General features: G+C 54.1%; 2 protein-coding genes across 2 annotated transcripts in view; both read left to right on the top strand.

The window, feature by feature from the left end:
- LOC137465714 (mediator of RNA polymerase II transcription subunit 11-like) overlaps positions 1–17,766 on the top strand; it is an 89,882-nt gene that overhangs the window by 39,930 nt on the left and 32,186 nt on the right. The gene's annotated exons all lie outside the window — the stretch shown is intronic.
- Positions 1–17,766, top strand: part of LOC137465729 (cohesin subunit SA-3-like) — a gene marked incomplete at its 3' end in the record, with an annotated part of 31,781 nt that overhangs the window by 4,590 nt on the left and 9,425 nt on the right. Inside the window, exons 6-19 of the mRNA XM_068177772.1 lie at positions 1,071–1,147; positions 2,024–2,228; positions 3,617–3,768; positions 4,725–4,798; positions 5,264–5,387; positions 6,584–6,682; positions 8,297–8,376; positions 10,008–10,115; positions 11,589–11,676; positions 12,989–13,094; positions 14,696–14,799; positions 15,662–15,742; positions 16,252–16,341; positions 16,975–17,178. Coding sequence (XP_068033873.1) covers positions 1,071–1,147; positions 2,024–2,228; positions 3,617–3,768; positions 4,725–4,798; positions 5,264–5,387; positions 6,584–6,682; positions 8,297–8,376; positions 10,008–10,115; positions 11,589–11,676; positions 12,989–13,094; positions 14,696–14,799; positions 15,662–15,742; positions 16,252–16,341; positions 16,975–17,178 — 1,592 coding nt within the window. The remainder of the gene's footprint in view (positions 1–1,070; positions 1,148–2,023; positions 2,229–3,616; positions 3,769–4,724; positions 4,799–5,263; positions 5,388–6,583; positions 6,683–8,296; positions 8,377–10,007; positions 10,116–11,588; positions 11,677–12,988; positions 13,095–14,695; positions 14,800–15,661; positions 15,743–16,251; positions 16,342–16,974; positions 17,179–17,766) is intronic.

Raw genomic sequence — 17,766 nt, 5'->3', positions numbered from 1 at the left:
AAAAAAACCTGGGAAAAATGGGGAAAAATGGGGGAAAATGGGGGAAAATGGGGAAATTCAGGGAGTTCCTGGAGCTGCTGAACTTCACCGTGCGCTCCTGCGGCTGCCGGGGTGAGAAACGGGCTGAAAAACGGGGAAATCGGGAAAAACGGGAAAAAACCTGGGAAAAAATGGGAAAAAATGGGAAAAAACCTGGGAAAAAATGGGGAAAAATGAGTGAAAAATGGGGAAATTCAGGGAGTTCCTGGAGCTGCTGAACTTCACTGTGCGCGCCTGGGGCTGCCGGGGTGAGAAACGGGCTGAAAAACGGGAAAATCGGGAAAAACGGGAAAAAACCTGGGGAAAAATGGGAAAAAATGGGAAAAAAATGGAGAAAAATGGGGGAAAATGGGGGAAAAATGGGGAAATTCGGGGGGTTCCTGGAGCTGCTGAACTTCACCGTGCGCTCCTGCGGCTGCCGGGGTGAGAAACGGGCTGAAAAACGGGGAAATCGGGAAAAAGGGGAAAAAATGGGGAAAAATGGGAAAAAACCTGGGAAAAAAATGGAGAAAAATTGGGGGAAAATGGGGGAAAATGGGGAAATTCGGGGGGTTCCTGGAGCTGCTGAACTTCACCGTGCGCTCCTGCGGCTGCCGGGGTGAGAAACGGGCTGAAAAACGGGGAAATCGGGAAAAACGGGAAAAATGGGGAAAAAAACTGGGGGAAATGGGGAAAAGGAGTGAAAAAATGGTGGGGGGAATGGGAAAAATGGGGAAAAGACGGGAAAGCAGAGGGGGAAAATGGGATTGGGATGGGGAAAATGGGGAATCGAGGGATTTGGGATGGGGAATTCCGGGATTTGGGATGAGGGAGAACGGGGAATTCTGGGATTTGGGGTGGGAAAAATGGGGAATTGAGGATTTGGGGTGGGGAATTCCAGGACTGGGGCTGTGAAAGAGCAGCTCTGGGATTTGGGATGGGGAATTCCGGGATTAGGGATGGGAAATTGAGGATTTGGGACGGGGAATTCCGGGACTGGGGCTGTGGAAAAGCAGCTCTGGGATTTGGGATTTGGGATTTGGGATTTGCAGGCGTGGTGACCCCGCAGATGTTCCGGGAGCTGCAGAACTCCGAGATCATCCAGAGGCTCACGGAGACCTTCCAGGAGGTACCCCGGAATTGCGGGCCAATTGTCCGGGTTCCCCGGGGAATCTGGGCCTTTTCCCTGCAATTCTGGGCCTTTTCCCTGGAATTCTGGGCCTTTTCCCTGGAATTCTGGGCCTTTTCCCTGCAATTCTGGGCCTTTTCCCTGGAATTCTGGGCCTTTTCCCTGCAATTCTGGGCCTTTTCCCTGGAATTCTGGGCCTTTTCCCTGCAATTCTGGGCCTTTTCCCTGCAATTCTGGGCCTTTTCCCTGGAATTCTGGGCCTTTTCCCTGCAATTCTGGGCCTTTTCCCCTGGAATTTTCCGGGTTCCCAGCCCTGGCGCCGGTTCCGGTGGATTTTGAGTGGATTTTGGGTGGATTTTGGGTGGATTTTGGGTGGATTTCTGTCCATTCCTGTACATTTTTGGTATTTTTAGGACTCCCCGGAGTACCCGTTCTCGCGGCGCTCCCTGGCCTGGCGCCGGTTCCGGGCTGGTTTGGGTGGATTTTGGGTGGATTTTGGGTGGATTTGGGTGGATTTTGGGTTGATTTCTGTCCGTTCCTGTACATTTTTGGTATTTTTAGGACTCCCCGGAGTACCCGTTCTCGCGGCGCTCCCTGGCCTGGCGCCGGTTCCGGGCGGGATTCGCGGAGCTGCCGGCGGTGCCGGCTTTGGGTGGATTTTGGGTGGATTTTGGGTTGATTTCTGTCCGTTCCTGTACATTTTTGGTGTTTTTAGGACTCCCCGGAGTACCCGTTCTCGCGGCGCTCCCCGGCCTGGCGCCGGTTCCGGGCGGGATTCGCGGAGCTGCCGGCGGTGCCGGCTTTGGGTGGATTTTGGGTGGATTTTGGGTGGATTTTGGGTGGACACATACATTTATTTTTCGTTTTGGACCCCAGGACTCCCCGGAGTACCCGTTCTCGCGGCGCTCCCCGGCCTGGCGCCGGTTCCGGGCGGGATTCGCGGAGCTGCCGGCGGCGCTGGTGCGCCGGGGGCAGCACCGGGAGCTGTGGGACGGTTTCCTCATGGACTCGTGGCTCTCGTTCCTCGCCGGCCTGGCCGACTCGCAGGTGCGGCCGTTCCGCCACATCGGCACGCTGGCAGGTGGGGCTGCCCGCGCCTGCCCCTGCTGCTTTTCTCCTTTCTCCTGCTTTTCCTCCTTTTCCTCCTTTTCCTCTGCTTTTCCTTCCTTTTCCTGCTTTTCCTCTGCTTTTCCTCTGCTTTTCCTCTGCTTTTCCTCTGCTTTTCCTCTGCTTTTCCTCTGCTTTTCCTCTGCTTTTCCTCTGCTTTTCTTTGCTTTTCCTCTGCTTCTCCTGCTTCTCCTGCTTCTCCTGCTTCTCCTGCTTTTCCTGCTTTTCTCCTGCTTTTCCTCTGCTTTTCCTGCTTTTCTCCTGCTTTTCCTCTGCTTTTCCTTGCTTTTCCTCTGCTTTTCTCCTGCTTTTCCTGCTTTTCTCCTGCTTTTCCTGCTTTTCCTGCTTTTCCTTTGCTTTTCCTGCCTTTCCTCTGCTTTTCCTGCTTTTCTCCTGCTTTTCCTCCTTTTCCTCCTTTTCCTCTGCTTTTCCTCCTTTTTCTCCTTTTCCTCCTTTTCCTCCTTTTCCTCTGCTTTTCCTGCTTTTCCTGCTTTTCCTCTGCTTTTCCTGCTTTTCCTGCTTTTCCTGCTTTTCCTTTGCTTTTCCTGCTTTTTTTCTGCTTTTCCTCTGCTTTTCCTCTGCTTTTCCTGCTTTTCCTGCTTTTCTTGCTTTTCCTCTGCTTTTCCTCTGCTTTTCCTCTGCTTTTCCTCTGCTTTTCCTCTGCTTTTCCTCTGCTTTTTCTCTGCTTTTTCTCTGCTTTTTCTCTGCTTTTTCTCTGCTTTGTCTCTGCTTTGTCTCTGCTTTTTCTCTGCTTTTTCTCTGCTTTTTCTCTGCTTTTTCTGTTTTTTCTCTGCTTTTTCTCTGCTTTTCCTTGCTTTTTCCTGCTATTTCTTTTGCCTTTCTCATGCTATTTTTCCTGTTATTTTTCCTGCTATTTTCTCTGCTTTTCCCCTGCTTTTTTCCTGCTTTTTCCCTGCTTTTGCCCTGCTATTTTTTCTCTTATTTTTTCTGCTTTTCTCCTGCGTTTCTCCTGCTTTTTCCCTGCTATTTCTCCTGTTTTTTTCCTGCCTTTCTCCTGCTTTTTCTCTGTGTTTCTCTTGCTTTTCTCCTGCTATTTTTCCTACTATTTTCCCTGCTTTTTCCCTGCTTTTTCCCTGCTTTTCCCCGTTTCCCCCCATTTTTCCCTCTTTTCCCCCGTTTTTTCCCAAATTCCCCGGTTTTCTCCCCGTTTTCCCCCAGCCCTGAAGCTGATGAGCTCCCTGCTGGGAATTTCCCTCATTTCCCCCCTGTTTCCACCTAGGTTTTCCCCCATTTTTTCCATTTTTTCCCCATTTTATTCCCGTTTTTTCCCATTTTCCCCGTTTTTCCCTCTTTTTCCCCGTTTTTTCCCAAATTCCCCGGTTTTCTCCCCGTTTTCCCCAGCCCTGAAGCTGATGAGCTCCCTGGTGGAGGTGGCCGTGGGGGTGGGGCAGCAGCAGGAGAATTGCCAGCGCCAGTTTGAGGCGGAAAAGGGCAAAGAGCCCCGGCAGCGGGCCACGGAGCGGCTGGAGGCGCTGTGGGAGCGCCAGCGCGAGGTGGGGCAGGAAAACGGGGAAAAAAACGGGAAAAAAACGGGAAAGAAACGGGAAAAAACGGGAAAGAAACGGGAAAAATGGGAAAGAAACGGGAAGAGATGGGGGAAAAACGGGGCAAAAACGGGGGGAAAAGGGCACGGAGCGGCTGGAGGCGCTGTGGGAGCGCCAGCGCGAGGTGGGGCAGGAAAACGGGGAAAAAACGGGAAAGAAACGGGAAAAACGGGAAAGAAACGGGAAAAACGGGAAAGAAACGAGAAAAACAGGAAAGAAACGGGAAGAGATGGGAAAAAAACGGGGAAAAAACGGGAAAAAAACGGGGGAAAACGGGAAAAAACGGGAAAGAAACGGGAAAAGCAGGAAAGAAACGGGAAAGAAACGGGAAAGAAACGGGAAAGAAAACGGGAAAGAAACGGGAAAAACGGGAAAGAAACGGGAAGAGATGGGGAAAACCGGGGGGAAAACCGGGGGGAAAACCGAGGGAAAAGGGAAAAGGGCACGGAGCGGCTGGAGGCGCTGTGGGAGCGCCAGCGGGAGGTGGGAAATGGGGGAAAACGGGAAAAAACGGGGGAAAACGGGGGAAAACGGGAAAAACGGGGAGGATTTTGATGGATTTTGGGTGGAATTTGGTTGATTTTGATGGGTTTTGGGTGGGATTTTGGGAATTTTGGGAATTGCAGCTCCGGGAGCAGCAGCAGGAGCTGGAGCTGCTGATGAACGGGATTTGGGTGGATTTTGATGGATTTTGGGTGGGATTTGGTTATTTTGATGGGTTTTGGGTGGGATTTTGGGAATTTTGGGAATTGCAGCTCCAGGAGCAGCAGCAGGAGCTGGAGATGCTGATGAACGGGATTTGGGTGGAATTTGGTGAATTTGGTGGCTTTTGGGTGGGATTTGGTTATTTTGATGGGTTTTGGGTGGGGTTTTGGGTGGGATTTTGGGAATTTTGGGAATTGCAGCTCCAGGAGCAGCAGCAGGAGCTGGAGATGCTGATGAACGGGATCTTCAAGGGCGTCTTCGTGCACCGCTACCGGTGAGGGAGCACCCGGAATTCCGGGGGGGAAAACCCGGAAAATGGGAAAAACGGGGGGGGAACGGGGAAAATGGGGAGAAGACGGGGTGGGGAACAGGGAAAATGGGGAAAAAATAGGAGAAAAAAATGGGATAAAACGGGAGGAAATGGAGGAAAAGTTGAGGAAATTGAGGCAAGAAGGGGCAGGGGGGATTTTGGAGGATTTTGGGGGATTTTTTGGGATTTTGGGGGGATTTTTGGGATGTTGGGGGGATTTTTGAGGATTTTGGCTGATTTTGGGGGGGATTTTTTTGGGATTTTGGGGGGATTTTAGTGGGATTTGGGGGGGGATTTCCTGGATTTTGGGGGGATTTTCTGGCATTTGGGATTTTGGGGGGATTTTTTGGGATTTTGGGGGGATGTTTTCCGGATTTTTTGGGGGATTTTTTTGGGATTCTGGGGCTGATCCCGGCGCTCTGGGGGCAGGGACGTGGTGCCCGAGATCCGCGGGATCTGCATGGAGGAGCTCGGGCTGTGGGTGCGGAGATTCCCGGGATCCTTCCTGACCGACAGCCACCTCAAGTACCTGGGCTGGACCCTGCACGACAAGGTGGGCAGGAAACGGGGAAAAAACGGGAAAAATCCCGGAAAAAACGGGAAAAATCCCAATAAAAATGGGGAAAATCCCAATAAAAATGGGGAAATCCCAATAAAAATGGGGAAAAAACGGGGAAATCCCGGGATCCTTCCTGACCGACAGCCACCTCAAGTACCTGGGCTGGACCCTGCACGACAAGGTGGGCGGGAAACGGGGAAAAAACGGGAAAAATCCCGGAAAAATCCCAGAAAAATGGGGAAAATCCCAGTAAAAATGGGGAAAATCCCAATAAAAATGGGGAAAAACGGGGAAATCCCGGGATCCTTCCTGACCGACAGCCACCTCAAGTACCTGGGCTGGACCCTGCACGACAAGGTGGGCGGGAAACGGGGAAAAAAACGGGAAAAATCCCGGAAAAAACGGGAAAAATCCCAATAAAAATGGGGAAAATCCCAATAAAAATGGAGAAAATCCCAATAAAAATGGGGAAAAAACGGAGAAATCCCGGGATCCTTCCTGACCGACAGCCACCTCAAGTACCTGGGCTGGACCCTGCACGACAAGGTGGGCGGGAAACGGGGAAAAAAACGGGAAAAATCCCGGAAAAAACGGGAAAAATCCCAATAAAAATGGGGAAATCCCAATAAAAATGGGGAAAAAACGGGGAAATCCCGGGATCCTTCCTGACCGACAGCCACCTCAAGTACCTGGGCTGGACCCTGCACGACAAGGTGGGCGGGGAAACGGGAAAAATCCCGGAAAAATCCCGGAAAAATGGGGAAAATCCCAATAAAAATGGGGAAAATCCCAATAAAAATGGGAAAAATCCCAATAAAAATGGGGAAATCCCGGGACCTTTCCTGATTGACCGCCAGCTCAGGTACTGATTTTTTGGGATTTAGGCTCCTGAGTTTTCATTTTTTTGGGAATTGGGGCCCTGAATTCCCGATTTTTTTGGGATTTGGGTCCTGAATTCCCAATTTTTTTGGGATTTGGGCTCTGAATGCCTGATTTTTTGGGATTTGAGCCCTGAATTCCCGACTTTTTGGGATTTGGGCTCTGAATTCCCAATTTTTTTTGGGATTTGAGCCCTGAATTCCCGATTTTTTGGGGATTTGGGCTCTGAATGCCTGATTTTTTGGGATTTGAGCCCTGAATTCCCGATTTTTTGGGATTTGGGCCCTGAATTCCCGATTTTTGCCTCCCAGCACGGGGAGGTTCGGCTGCGCTGCGTCCGGGCCCTGCAGGGAATTTACAGAAATCCGGAGATGGCCCCGAACCTGGAGCTCTTCACCGAGAGGTTCAAGGTGGGAAAAACGGGGGGGAAACGGGAAAAAAATGGGGGGAAATGGGGAAAAAATGGGAAAAAACGGGGGGAAAATGGGAAAAAATGGGGGGAAATGGGGAAAAAATGGGAAAAACGGGGGGGAAATGGGAAAAATGGGGGGGGAAACGGGAAAAAATGGGGGGAAATGGGGAAAAAATGGGAAAAAACGGGGGGAAAATGGGGGGAAAATGGGAAAAATGGGGAAAATGGGGGAAATGGGGGGAAATTGGAGAAATTGGGGGGAAATGGGGGAAAATGGGGGAAAAGGGGGAAAATTGGGGAAAACAGGGGAAATTGGGGAAAAATGTGAATAAATGGGGAAAACGGGAAAAGTGGGGGAAATGATTGGAAAATGGGGGGAATGGGGCAACAGATGGGCAAAACTGGGAAAAAAATGGGAAAAATGGGGGGAAATGGGAATTGTGGGGTTTTGGGAACGTTGGGAATTCTGGGCTCATGGCCCTGGCTGGTGGCCATGGCTCGGGAATTGTGGGAATTGCGGGATTTTGTTGGTTTTTGGGGTTTTTGGGAGTCGTGGAGCTGTTGGAATTGTGGGATTTTGGGAATTCTGGGCTCGCAGGCCCGGCTGGTGGCCATGGCTCAGGAATTGTGGGATTTTGGGAATTCTGGGCTCGCAGGCCCGGCTGGTGGCCATGGCTCGGGAATTGCGGGATTTTGTTGGTTTTTGGGAGTCGTGGAGCTGTTGGAATTGTGGGATTTTGGGAATTCTGGGCTCGCAGGCCCGGCTGGTGGCCATGGCTCAGGAATTGTGGGATTTCGGGAATTCTGGGCTCGCAGGCCCGGCTGGTGGCCATGGCTCGGGAATTGTGGAATTTTGTTTTTTTTTGGGGTTTTTGGGAGTCGTGGAGCTGTTGGAATTGTGGGATTTCGGGAATTCTGGGCTCGCAGGCCCGGCTGGTGGCCATGGCTCGGGAATTGTGGAATTTTGTTTTTTTTTGGGGTTTTTGGGAGTCGTGGAGCTGTTGGAATTGTGGGATTTCGGGAATTCTGGGCTCGCAGGCCCGGCTGGTGGCCATGGCTCGGGAATTGTGGGATTTCGGGAATTCTGGGCTCGCAGGCCCGGCTGGTGGCCATGGCTCGGGAATTGTGGGAATTGCGGGATTTTGTTGGTTTTTGGGGTTTTTGGGAGTCATGGAGCTGTTGGAATTGTGGGATTTTGGGAATTCTGGGCTCGCAGGCCCGGCTGGTGGCCATGGCTCGGGAATTGTGGGATTTTGGGAATTCTGGGCTCGCAGGCCCGGCTGGTGGCCATGGCTCGGGAATTGTGGAATTTTGTTTGTTTTTGGGGGTTTTGGGAGTCGTGGAGCTGTTGGAATTGTGGGATTTCGGGAATTCTGGGCTCGCAGGCCCGGCTGGTGGCCATGGCTCGGGAATTGTGGGATTTCGGGAATTCTGGGCTCGCAGGCCCGGCTGGTGGCCATGGCTCGGGAATTGTGGGATTTTGGGAATTCTGGGCTCGCAGGCCCGGCTGGTGGCCATGGCTCGGGAATTGTGGAATTTTGTTTGTTTTTGGGGGTTTTGGGAGTCGTGGAGCTGTTGGAATTGTGGGATTTCGGGAATTCTGGGCTCGCAGGCCCGGCTGGTGGCCATGGCTCACGACAAGGAGCCCGAGGTGGCGCTGGAGGCGCTGAGGCTGCTCAGGGAGCTGGACAGGTACGAACCCCCAAACCGGGAATTGGGGATTTGGGAATTTGGGAATTGGGAATTTGGGGATTGGGGGATTGGGGATTGGGAATTTGGGGATTGGGGATTGGGGATTTGGGGATTGGGAATTGGGGATTTGAGGATTTGGGGATTGGGGACTGGGGATTTGAGGATTGGGAATTTGGGGATTGGGGATTTGAGGATTGGGAATTTGGGGATTGGGAATTTGGGGATTGGGGATTGGGGATTTGGGGATTGGGGATTGGGAATTTGGGGATTGGGAATTTGGGGATTGGGAATTTGGGGATTGGGGATTTGAGGATTGGGAATTTGGGGATTGGGAATTTGGGGATTGGGGATTGGGAATTTGGGGATTGGGAATTTGGGGATTGGGGATTTGGGGATTGGGAATTTGGGGATTGGGGATTTGGGAATTTGGGGATTTGGGGATTGGGGATTTGGGATTGGGGATTGGGAATTGGGGATTGGGAATTGGGGATTGGGGATTGGGGATTGGGAATTTGGGAATCTGGGATGAGGGGATTTGGGATTTGGGGTGGGAAACTGGGGAATTGGGGATTGGGGAATTTGGGATCTAGGAACCGGAGATTTGGGGTTTGGGGTGGGAATTTGGGAGTTGGGGTGGGAAACTGGGGAATTGGGAGTTTGGGAATTTGGGATTTGGGAATTTGGGATCTGGAAATTTGGGATTTGGGATTGGAGAATTGGGATTTGAGATTGGGAATCTGGGATGAGGGAAACTGGAAATTTGGGGGTTTGGGATTGGGAATTTGGGATTTGGAGATTTGGAAATTGGGAATTTGGGGTGGGAAATGGGGAATCTGGGATGAGGGAAATGGGGAATTTGGGATTGCCAGTTTGGGATGGGAAATTGGGAATGTGGGGGGAAATTTGGGGTTTGGGATCAGGGATTTGGGGGTTCCTGGGGGGATCCCAAAATTGCAGGGGATTTTCTGGAGCTCAGGAGGGGAATTTGGGAGGGAATTTTTGGGAATTTTGTTTTTTTTTTTTTCCCCAATTAAAAATGAGGAAATTTGGGAGTGGCCCCTGGAAGAGCCAAATTCCCATGGCTTCATCCCAAATTCTGAGCTCAGAATTTCGGGAATTGGAGCCCCGGGAATTCCAGGAATTGGGAAAAATGGGAAGGGGGGGCTGGAGTGGGGCTGGGGAGCCCCAAATTCCTGGAGTTTGGGGGAGTTTGGGGGTGGGAGATTCGGGATTGGGGTCCAGGAGTCCCAGAATTCCCAAAATTCCTGGGAATTCCTGGGGATCTGGGGAAATCCTGGCGGGGAAGGGTTTGGGAATGGGGGAAAATCGGGAAATTCGGGTCCGGGAGTGCCCGAAATCCCCAATTTCTGGGAATTTGGAGGTAGGGGAGGGGAATTGGGGATCCAGGAGTCCCAGAATTCCCAAAATTCCTGGGAATCCCTGGGAATTTGGGGGAAGAGGGGTTGGGAATGGGGGAAAATCGGGAATTTGGGAGCAGGGAGCAGGAGTTGGCGTCTGGGAGTGCCCAGAATCCCGGATTTTTTGGGAGTTTTGGAGCGGGAAAAGTGGGAACTGGGGACTCAGGAGCCCGGCATTCCCGGCGTTCCCGGCATTCCCGGCCTGATTTCCAGGAACCTGGAGGAGGCTCTGTCCCCCGAGGATTGCCAGAGCATCTTCCCCGTGGTTTTCGTCTCCAGCCGCGCCCTGGCCACGGCTGCCGGCAGCTTCCTGTTCCAGAGGTGAAAATCCCGGAATTCCCGCCCCAGATCCCGGAATTCCCGCCCCAAATCCTGGAATTCCCACCCCAAATCCCGGAATTCCTGCCCAAAATCCCGGAATTCCCGCCCCAAACTCTGGGAATTCCTGCCCAAAATCCTGGAACTCCTGCCCAAAATCCCGGAATTCCTGCCCAAAATCCCAAAATTCCTTCCCAAACTCCGGGAATTCCAGCCCCAACCCCTGGGAATTCCAGCCCCAAACTCTGGGAATTCCAGCCCCAAACCCTGGGAATTCCAGCCCCAAACTCTGGGAATTCCAGCCCCACAATCCCTGGGAATTCCAGCCCCAGACTCTGGGAATTCCAGCCCCAACCCCTGGGAATTCCAGCCCCACAATCCCTGGGAATTCCAGCCCCAACCCCTGGGAATTCCAGCCCCAGACTCTGGGAATTCCAGCCCCAATCTCTGGGAATTCCAGCCCCAAACTCTGGGAATTCCAGCCCCACAATCCCTGGGAATTCCAGTCCCAACCCCTGGGAATTCCAGCCCCAGTCTCTGGGAATTCCAGCCCCAACCCCTGGGATTTCCAGCCCCAATCTCTGGGAATTCCAGCCCCACAATCCCTGGGAATTCCAGCCCCAGACTCTGGGAATTCCAGCCCCAATCCTCGGAGTCCCATCCCCCTCCCGGTCCCGGGGGAATTTTCTGGGAATCGGCTCCGGGGCCCTCCCAACAGCTGGGATTTCCCATCCCAGGATTTCCTCATCCCAGATTTTCTCATCCCAGGATTTCTCATCCCGGCCCTTCCCAATCCCTTGGGAAAGGGCGGAGGGGGCTCTTGTTTTTCCCGAGTTTTCTCCCTCCCATCCCCGTTTAGTTCCTTTTTTTTTCCATTTTCCCGGTTTTCCTCTCTCCCGTCCCGTTTTTTTTTCCTTTTTTCCCATTTTCCCCGTTTTTCCCTCTATCCAATCTGATTTTCCCCCAATTCCCCCCGATTTTCCTCACCCCAAATCCCATTTTTCTCCATTTTCCCCCATTTCCCCCCAATTTCCTCCCGTTTTTCTCCATCCCAATCCCACTTTCCCAGTTTTACGCCATTCTCTTCCCATTTTCCCCGGTTTTGCCTCACTTTTCCCTATTTTCCCCATTTTCCCCAGTTTTTCCCCATCCCAATCCCATTTTCCACGTCTTTCTCCCTTTTCTGTGTAATTTTCCCCTATTTTGGCCGTTTTCTCTCCGTTTTCCCAAATTTTCCCATTTTTCCCATTACTCCACGTTTTCCTCCATTTCTCCCCCGTTTTTCCCAATTTTTTTCCTTTTTCCCTCAGTTTTCCGTTTTTCCCATTTTCTCCCCATTTTTCCCATTTTCTCCCCATTTTTCCCATTTTCTCCCCGTTTTTCCCCATTTTCCTCCCATTTTTCCCCGTTTTCCACCCGTTTCCCCCCGTTTTCCCCGGTTTTTCCCGTTCTCCCCGTTTTTCTCCCCGTTTCCAGGCTCCTGGATCCCGGCCGCTTCGGGGACGGCGCCGACGACAACCGGAGCTTCCTGCGGCGCCTGGCCGGCTTCTTCCTGCAGGCGCAGGTGGGAGATCGGGGCCAAATCCGGGGAAATTGGGGCCAAATCCGGGGAAATCCGGGGAATTCCAGGGAGATCGGGGCCAAATCCGGGGAGATTGGGGCCAAATCCGGGGAAATCGGGGAAATCCGGGGAAATCGGGGGAGATTGGGGCCAAATCCGGGGAAATCAGGGGAGATCGGGGCCAAATCCGGGGAAATCGGGGCCAAATCCGGGGAAATCCAGGGAAATCCGGGGAAATCCGGGAGATCGGGGCCAAATCCGGGGAAATTCGGGGAGATTGGGGCCAAATCCGGGGAAATCGGGGCCAAATCCAGGGAAATCGGGGCCAAATCAGGGAAATCCAGGGAGATCGGGGCCAAATCCGGGGAAATTGGGGCCAAATCCGGGGAAATACGGGGAATTCCGGGGAGATCGGGGCCAAATCCGGGGAAATTGGGGCCAAATCCGGGGAAATCGGGGGAGATTGGGGCCAAATCCGGGGAAATCGAGGAAATCCGGGGAGATCGGGGAATTCCGGGGAGTCGGGGCCAAATCCGGGGAAATCGGGGAAATCCAGGGAAATCGGGGCCAAATCCGGGGAAATCGGGGCCAAATCCGGGGAAATCCGGGGAGATTGGGGCCAAATCCGGGGATTTGGGGGAAATCTGGGAAATCCGGGGAGATCGGGGCCAAATCCGGGGAAATCGGGGCCAAATCCGGGGAGATCGGGGCCAAATCCGGGGAAATCTGGGGAAAATCCAGGATTTGGGGGAAATCGGGGAAATCGGGGCCGAATCCGGGCATTTGGGGGAAATGTGGGGGAAATCCGGGGATTTCGGGGAAAATTTGGGGGAAAATTTAGGGATTTTGGGGGGAATTTGGGGTTTCGGGGGGAAATTTGGGGGAATATCCGGGCATTTTGGGGGGAATTTTGGGGATTTGGGGGATTTTCAGAGGAAATTTCGGGTTTTTGAGGAAATTTGGCGATTCTGGGGGATTTTGGGAACATTGTGGGGTTTGAAGGGAATTTGGGGATTTTGGGAGGAATTCTTGGGGTTTTTTTACGTAATTTTTTGGGAATTCCGCCCAAATTCCAGGGATTTTTGGCAATTCCGTGACTTTTTGGGATTTGATCCCAAATTTTCCCAAATTCCCTCAGCTGCGCAAACACGCCGCGTCCCTGGGGGTGTCTGATGGGATTTTGGGGGTGTCTGATGGGATTTTTGGGGTTTTTGAGGGAAATTTTGGGGTTTTTGAGGGAATTCTGGGCGAATTTGGATGGAATTTTTTGGGAATTTTTTTGGGAACGCCGGGATTCGATCCCAACCCCCCCCAGCTGCACGAGCACGCCGCGTACCTGGTGGATTCCCTGTGGGACTGCGCCGGGAGCCGCCTGCGCGACTGGGACGCGGCCACGGCGCTGCTGCTGCAGAGCGGGACCGGTACGGGACTGGGACGGACTGGGACGGACTGGGATAAACTGGGAATGGGACTGGGACGGACTGGGACGGACTGGGATAAACTGGGACGGACTGGGAATGGGACTGGGACAAACTGGGATAAACTGGGAATGGGACTGGGACGGACTGGGACGGACTGGGATAAACTGGGAATGGGACTGGGACAGACTGGGATAAACTGGGAATGGGACTGGGACAGACTGGGATAAACTGGGAATGGGACTGGGACGGACTGGGACGGACTGGGATAAACTGGGAATGGGACTGGGACAGACTGGGATAAACTGGGAATGGGACTGGGACGGACTGGGACGGACTGGGATAAACTGGGAATGGGACTGGGACGGACTGGGACGGACTGGGAATGGGACTGGGACGGACTGGGACGGACTGGGATAAACTGGGAATGGGACTGGGACAGACTGGGATAAACTGGGAATGGGACTGGGACGGACTGGGACGGACTGGGATAAACTGGGAATGGGACTGGGACGGACTGGGACGGACTGGGAATGGGACTGGGACAGACTGGGACGGACTGGGATGGACTGGGATAAACTGGGAACGGGACTGGGGCGGACTGGGATGGACTGGGACGGACTGGGATAAACTGGGAATGGGACTGGGAGAGACTGGGAATGGGACTGGGATAAACTGGGAATGGGACTGGGACAGACTGGGACGGACTGGGATAAATTGGGAATGGGACTGGGATGGACTGGGACGGACTGGGAATGGACTGGGACGGACTGGGAATGGGACTGGGACGGACTGGGAATGGGACTGGGATGGACTGGGATGGACTGGGACAAACTGGGAATGGGACTGGGACAAACTGGGAATGGACTGGGACGGACTGGGATGGACTGGGAGGGACTGGGACAAACTGGGACATACTGGGACAAACTGGGAATGGGACTGGGACGGACTGGGACGGGTCCATACTGGTCTGTACTGGTCTATGCTGGTTTTTATTGGTCTGTACTGGTCCATACTGGTTTTTACTGGTCTGCATTGGTTTATACTGGTCTGCACTGGTTTATACTGGTCTGTACTGGTCCATACTGGTCTGCACTGGTTTCCAGCGCTGCCGTTCCAGGAGGAGCAGGCCCTGGTGCAGATCCTGAGCTCCAGCGCTCACTGGTTTATACTGGTTTATACTGGTCTATACTGGTTTATACTGGTCCATACTGGTCCGTACCGGTCCATACTGGTTTATACTGGTTTTTACTGGTTTCCAGCGCTGCCGTTCCAGGAGGAGCAGGCCCTGGTGTAGATCCTGAGCTCCAGCGCTCACTGGTTTATACTGGTCTATACTGGTTTATACTGGTTTATACCGGTGTATACTGGTTTATACTGGTTTATACTGGTCCGTACCGGTCCATACTGGTTTATACTGGTTTCTAGGGCTGCCATTTCAGGAGGAGCAGGCCCTGGTGCAGATCCTGAGCTCCAGCGCTCACTGGTCTATACTGGTCTATACTGGTTTTTACTGGTTTATACCGGTGTATACTGGTTTATACTGGTTTATACTGGTCCGTACCGGTCCATACTGGTTTTTACTGGTTTTTACTGGTTTCCAGCGCTGCCGTTCCAGGAGGAGCAGGCCCTGGTGCAGATCCTGAGCTCCAGCGCGCTCCGGCTCTGCCAGGGACAGCCCCCGGTGGGGCGCGGCCCGGCCCGGAAGGTGAAGAAAAACGGGAATTCTCGGGGAATTTTTGGGAATTCCGGGGAAAATTCCGGGGATTTCAGGGGAAATTCCAGGGGAAAGTTCCAGGGGAAATTCTGGGAATTCCGGGGAGAATTCCAGGGAAAAATTCTGGGGATTTTGGGAATTCCGGGGAAAATTCCAGGGATTTTGGGGAATTTGGGAGTCAGGAATTCCAGGAACTTTGGGGTGGGGGATTGGGGAAATTCTGGGGATTTTGGGGGTTCAGGAGCCCCTGGAATTGGGGAATTTTTGGGAATTCTGGGGGTTTTAGGGGCCAGGGAGTTCCTGGAATCGGGGGAATTTTGGGAATTCTGGGCTTTTTGGGAGGTCAGGACCTCCGGGAATTTTGGGAATTCCAGGGTTTTTGGGCTTCAGAAACTCCTGGAATTTTGGGAATCCCAGGTTTTTGGGGTTCAGGACCCCTGGAATTTCGGGAATCCCGGGTTTTTGGGGTTCAGGTCCCCTGGAATTTCGGGAATCCCGGGAGTTTGGGGTTCAGGACCCCTGGAATTTCAGGAATCCCTGGGGTTTGGGGTTCAGGTCCCCTGGAATTTTGGGAATCCCGGGTTTTTGGGGTTCAGGTCCCCTGGAATTTTGGGAATCCCGGGAGTTTGGGGTTCAGGACCCCTGGAATTTTGGGAATCCCAGGGTTTGGGGTTCAGGACCCCTGGAATTTTGGGAATCCCAGGGTTTGGGGTTCAGGTCCCCTGGAATTTTGGGAATCCCGGGTGTTTGGGGTTCAGGACCCCTGGAATTTCGGGAATCCCGGGTGTTTGGGGTTCAGGACCCCTGGAATTTTGGGAATTGGGGAATTCCAGCCCCGTTCCCGCTGCCGCAGGCATCTCCGCGGGAGCAGCGCGAGGAGCGGGCGCGGCTCAGCCGGAGCCTGATCCCGGTGCTGCCCCAGCTGCTGGAGAAGGTGAGGAACGGCCGGAATTCCCGGAATTCTGGGAGTCCCGGCGTCGGGAACGTCGGGAGTTGGGATTTTCGGGGTTTTTAGGAACTGGGGGGGATTGGAGCCGATTTTTTTCTTGGTTTTCCCTCAGAATTCCTGGCTGTTTTCCCCTGAAATTGCCATTTTTCCTGCAAAATTCCTGTTTTTTTTCCCCCTAAAATTCCTGGTTTTCCTCACATCCCTGGGTTTTTTCCTTAAATTCTCATTTTTCCTATTCTAATCCCAAGAAATCTCTCTTGAATCTTTTGGTTTTCCCTGAAATGTATTTCTTTTCCCTGAAATTCTTCTTTTTTCCCCCTAAAATTCCTTTTCCTCCCTAAAATTGCCATTTTCCTCCTCGCGTTCCCTTTTTCCCGTGGGAAATTCCCATTTCCCCCCTTCAAACTCCGGATTTTCCCCAACTTTCCCACCCCCCCCCCCCCCCCCCCTTGCCCCAATTCCGGTTTTTCCCAAATTCCCGTTTTCCGGCCCAGTTCTCCGCCGAGCCCGAGGCGGTGGCGGCGCTGCTGGAGCTGCTGCAGCACCTGGAGCTGGGCTCGTCCCGCACGGCGCGCACGGAGAAGGTGGGGCCAGTACGGACCAGTACGGACCAGTACGGACCAGTACGGACCAGTGGCCACCCCCAGGGCCTCCCGGTCCCAGTCCCGGTCCATCCCAGTCCCTCCCAGTGCTCCCAGTCCATCCCAGTTCATCCCAGTCCATCCCAGTCCCATTCCCAGTCCATCCCAGTCCCTCCCAGTCCATCCCAGTCCCATTCCCAGTCCATCCCAGTCCATCCCAGTCCATCCCAGTGCTCCCAGTCCATCCCGGTCCATCCCAGTTCCCATTCCCAGTCCATCCCAGTGCTCCCAGTCCATCCCGGTCCATCCCAGTTCCCATTCCCAGTGCTCCCAGTCCCTCCCAGTTTCCATTTCCAGTGCTCCCAGTCCATCCCAGTGCTCCCAGTCCCTCCCAGTTCCCATTCCCAGTGCTCCCAGTCCATCCCAGTCCCGTTCCCAGTGCTCCCAGTCCATCCCAGTTCCCATTCCCAGTGCTCCCAGTCCATCCCAGTCCCATTCCCAGTGCTCCCAGTCCCTCCCAGTTCCCATTCCCAGTGCTCCCAGTGCTCCCAGTGCTCCCAGTCCATCCCAGTCCCGTTCCCAGTGCTCCCAGTTCCCATTCCCAGTGCTCCCAGTCCATCCCAGTCCCGTTCCCAGTGCCTGGAGCAGGTTCTGGGGCGCATCCTGGAGGTTTTCGGGAAGCACTCCCAGCCCTTCCCGGCGCTGTCGGCCGCGTCGCGCGCGCTCCGGGCGCTCTGCGAGCCGGAGCTGCCGCTGCACGGCCTCGGGGACATCGCCCGGAGCCGCCTGGGGGACAGCCTGGGGGACAGGTGCCAGCTGCAGGTCAGCGAGATGCTCCAGGTGGGCACACCTGGGCACACCTGGGCACACCTGGGCACACCTGGGGACATTGGGGACAGCCTGGGGGACAGGTGCCAGCTGCAGGTCAGCAAGATGCTCCAGGTGGGCACACCTGGGCACACCTGGGCACACCTGGGGACACCTGGGGGCTTTGGGGACATTGGGGACAGCCTGGGGGACAGGTGCCAGCTGCAGGTCAGCGAGATGCTCCAGGTGGGCACACCTGGGCACACCTGGGCACACCTGGGGGCACCTGGGGACATTGGGGACAGCCTGGGGGACAGGTGCCAGCTGCAGGTCAGCGAGATGCTCCAGGTGGGCACACCTGGGCACACCTGGGCACACCTGGGGGCACCTGGGGACATTGGGGACAGCCTGGGGGACAGGTGCCAGCTGCAGGTCAGCGAGATGCTCCAGGTGGGCACACCTGGGCACACCTGGGCACACCTGGGCACACCTGGGCACACCTGGGGGCTTTGGGGACATTGGGGGACAGGTGCCAGCTGCAGGTCAGCGAGATGCTCCAGGTGGGCACACCTGGGCACACCTGGGCACACCTGGGGGCTTTGGGGACATTTGGGGACATTT

Source organism: Anomalospiza imberbis, unplaced genomic scaffold (assembly GCF_031753505.1).
Source record: "Anomalospiza imberbis isolate Cuckoo-Finch-1a 21T00152 unplaced genomic scaffold, ASM3175350v1 scaffold_105, whole genome shotgun sequence".
In the NCBI taxonomy this organism is placed as follows: domain Eukaryota; kingdom Metazoa; phylum Chordata; class Aves; order Passeriformes; family Viduidae; genus Anomalospiza; species Anomalospiza imberbis.
This window is presented reverse-complemented; position numbering and strand designations above follow the sequence as displayed.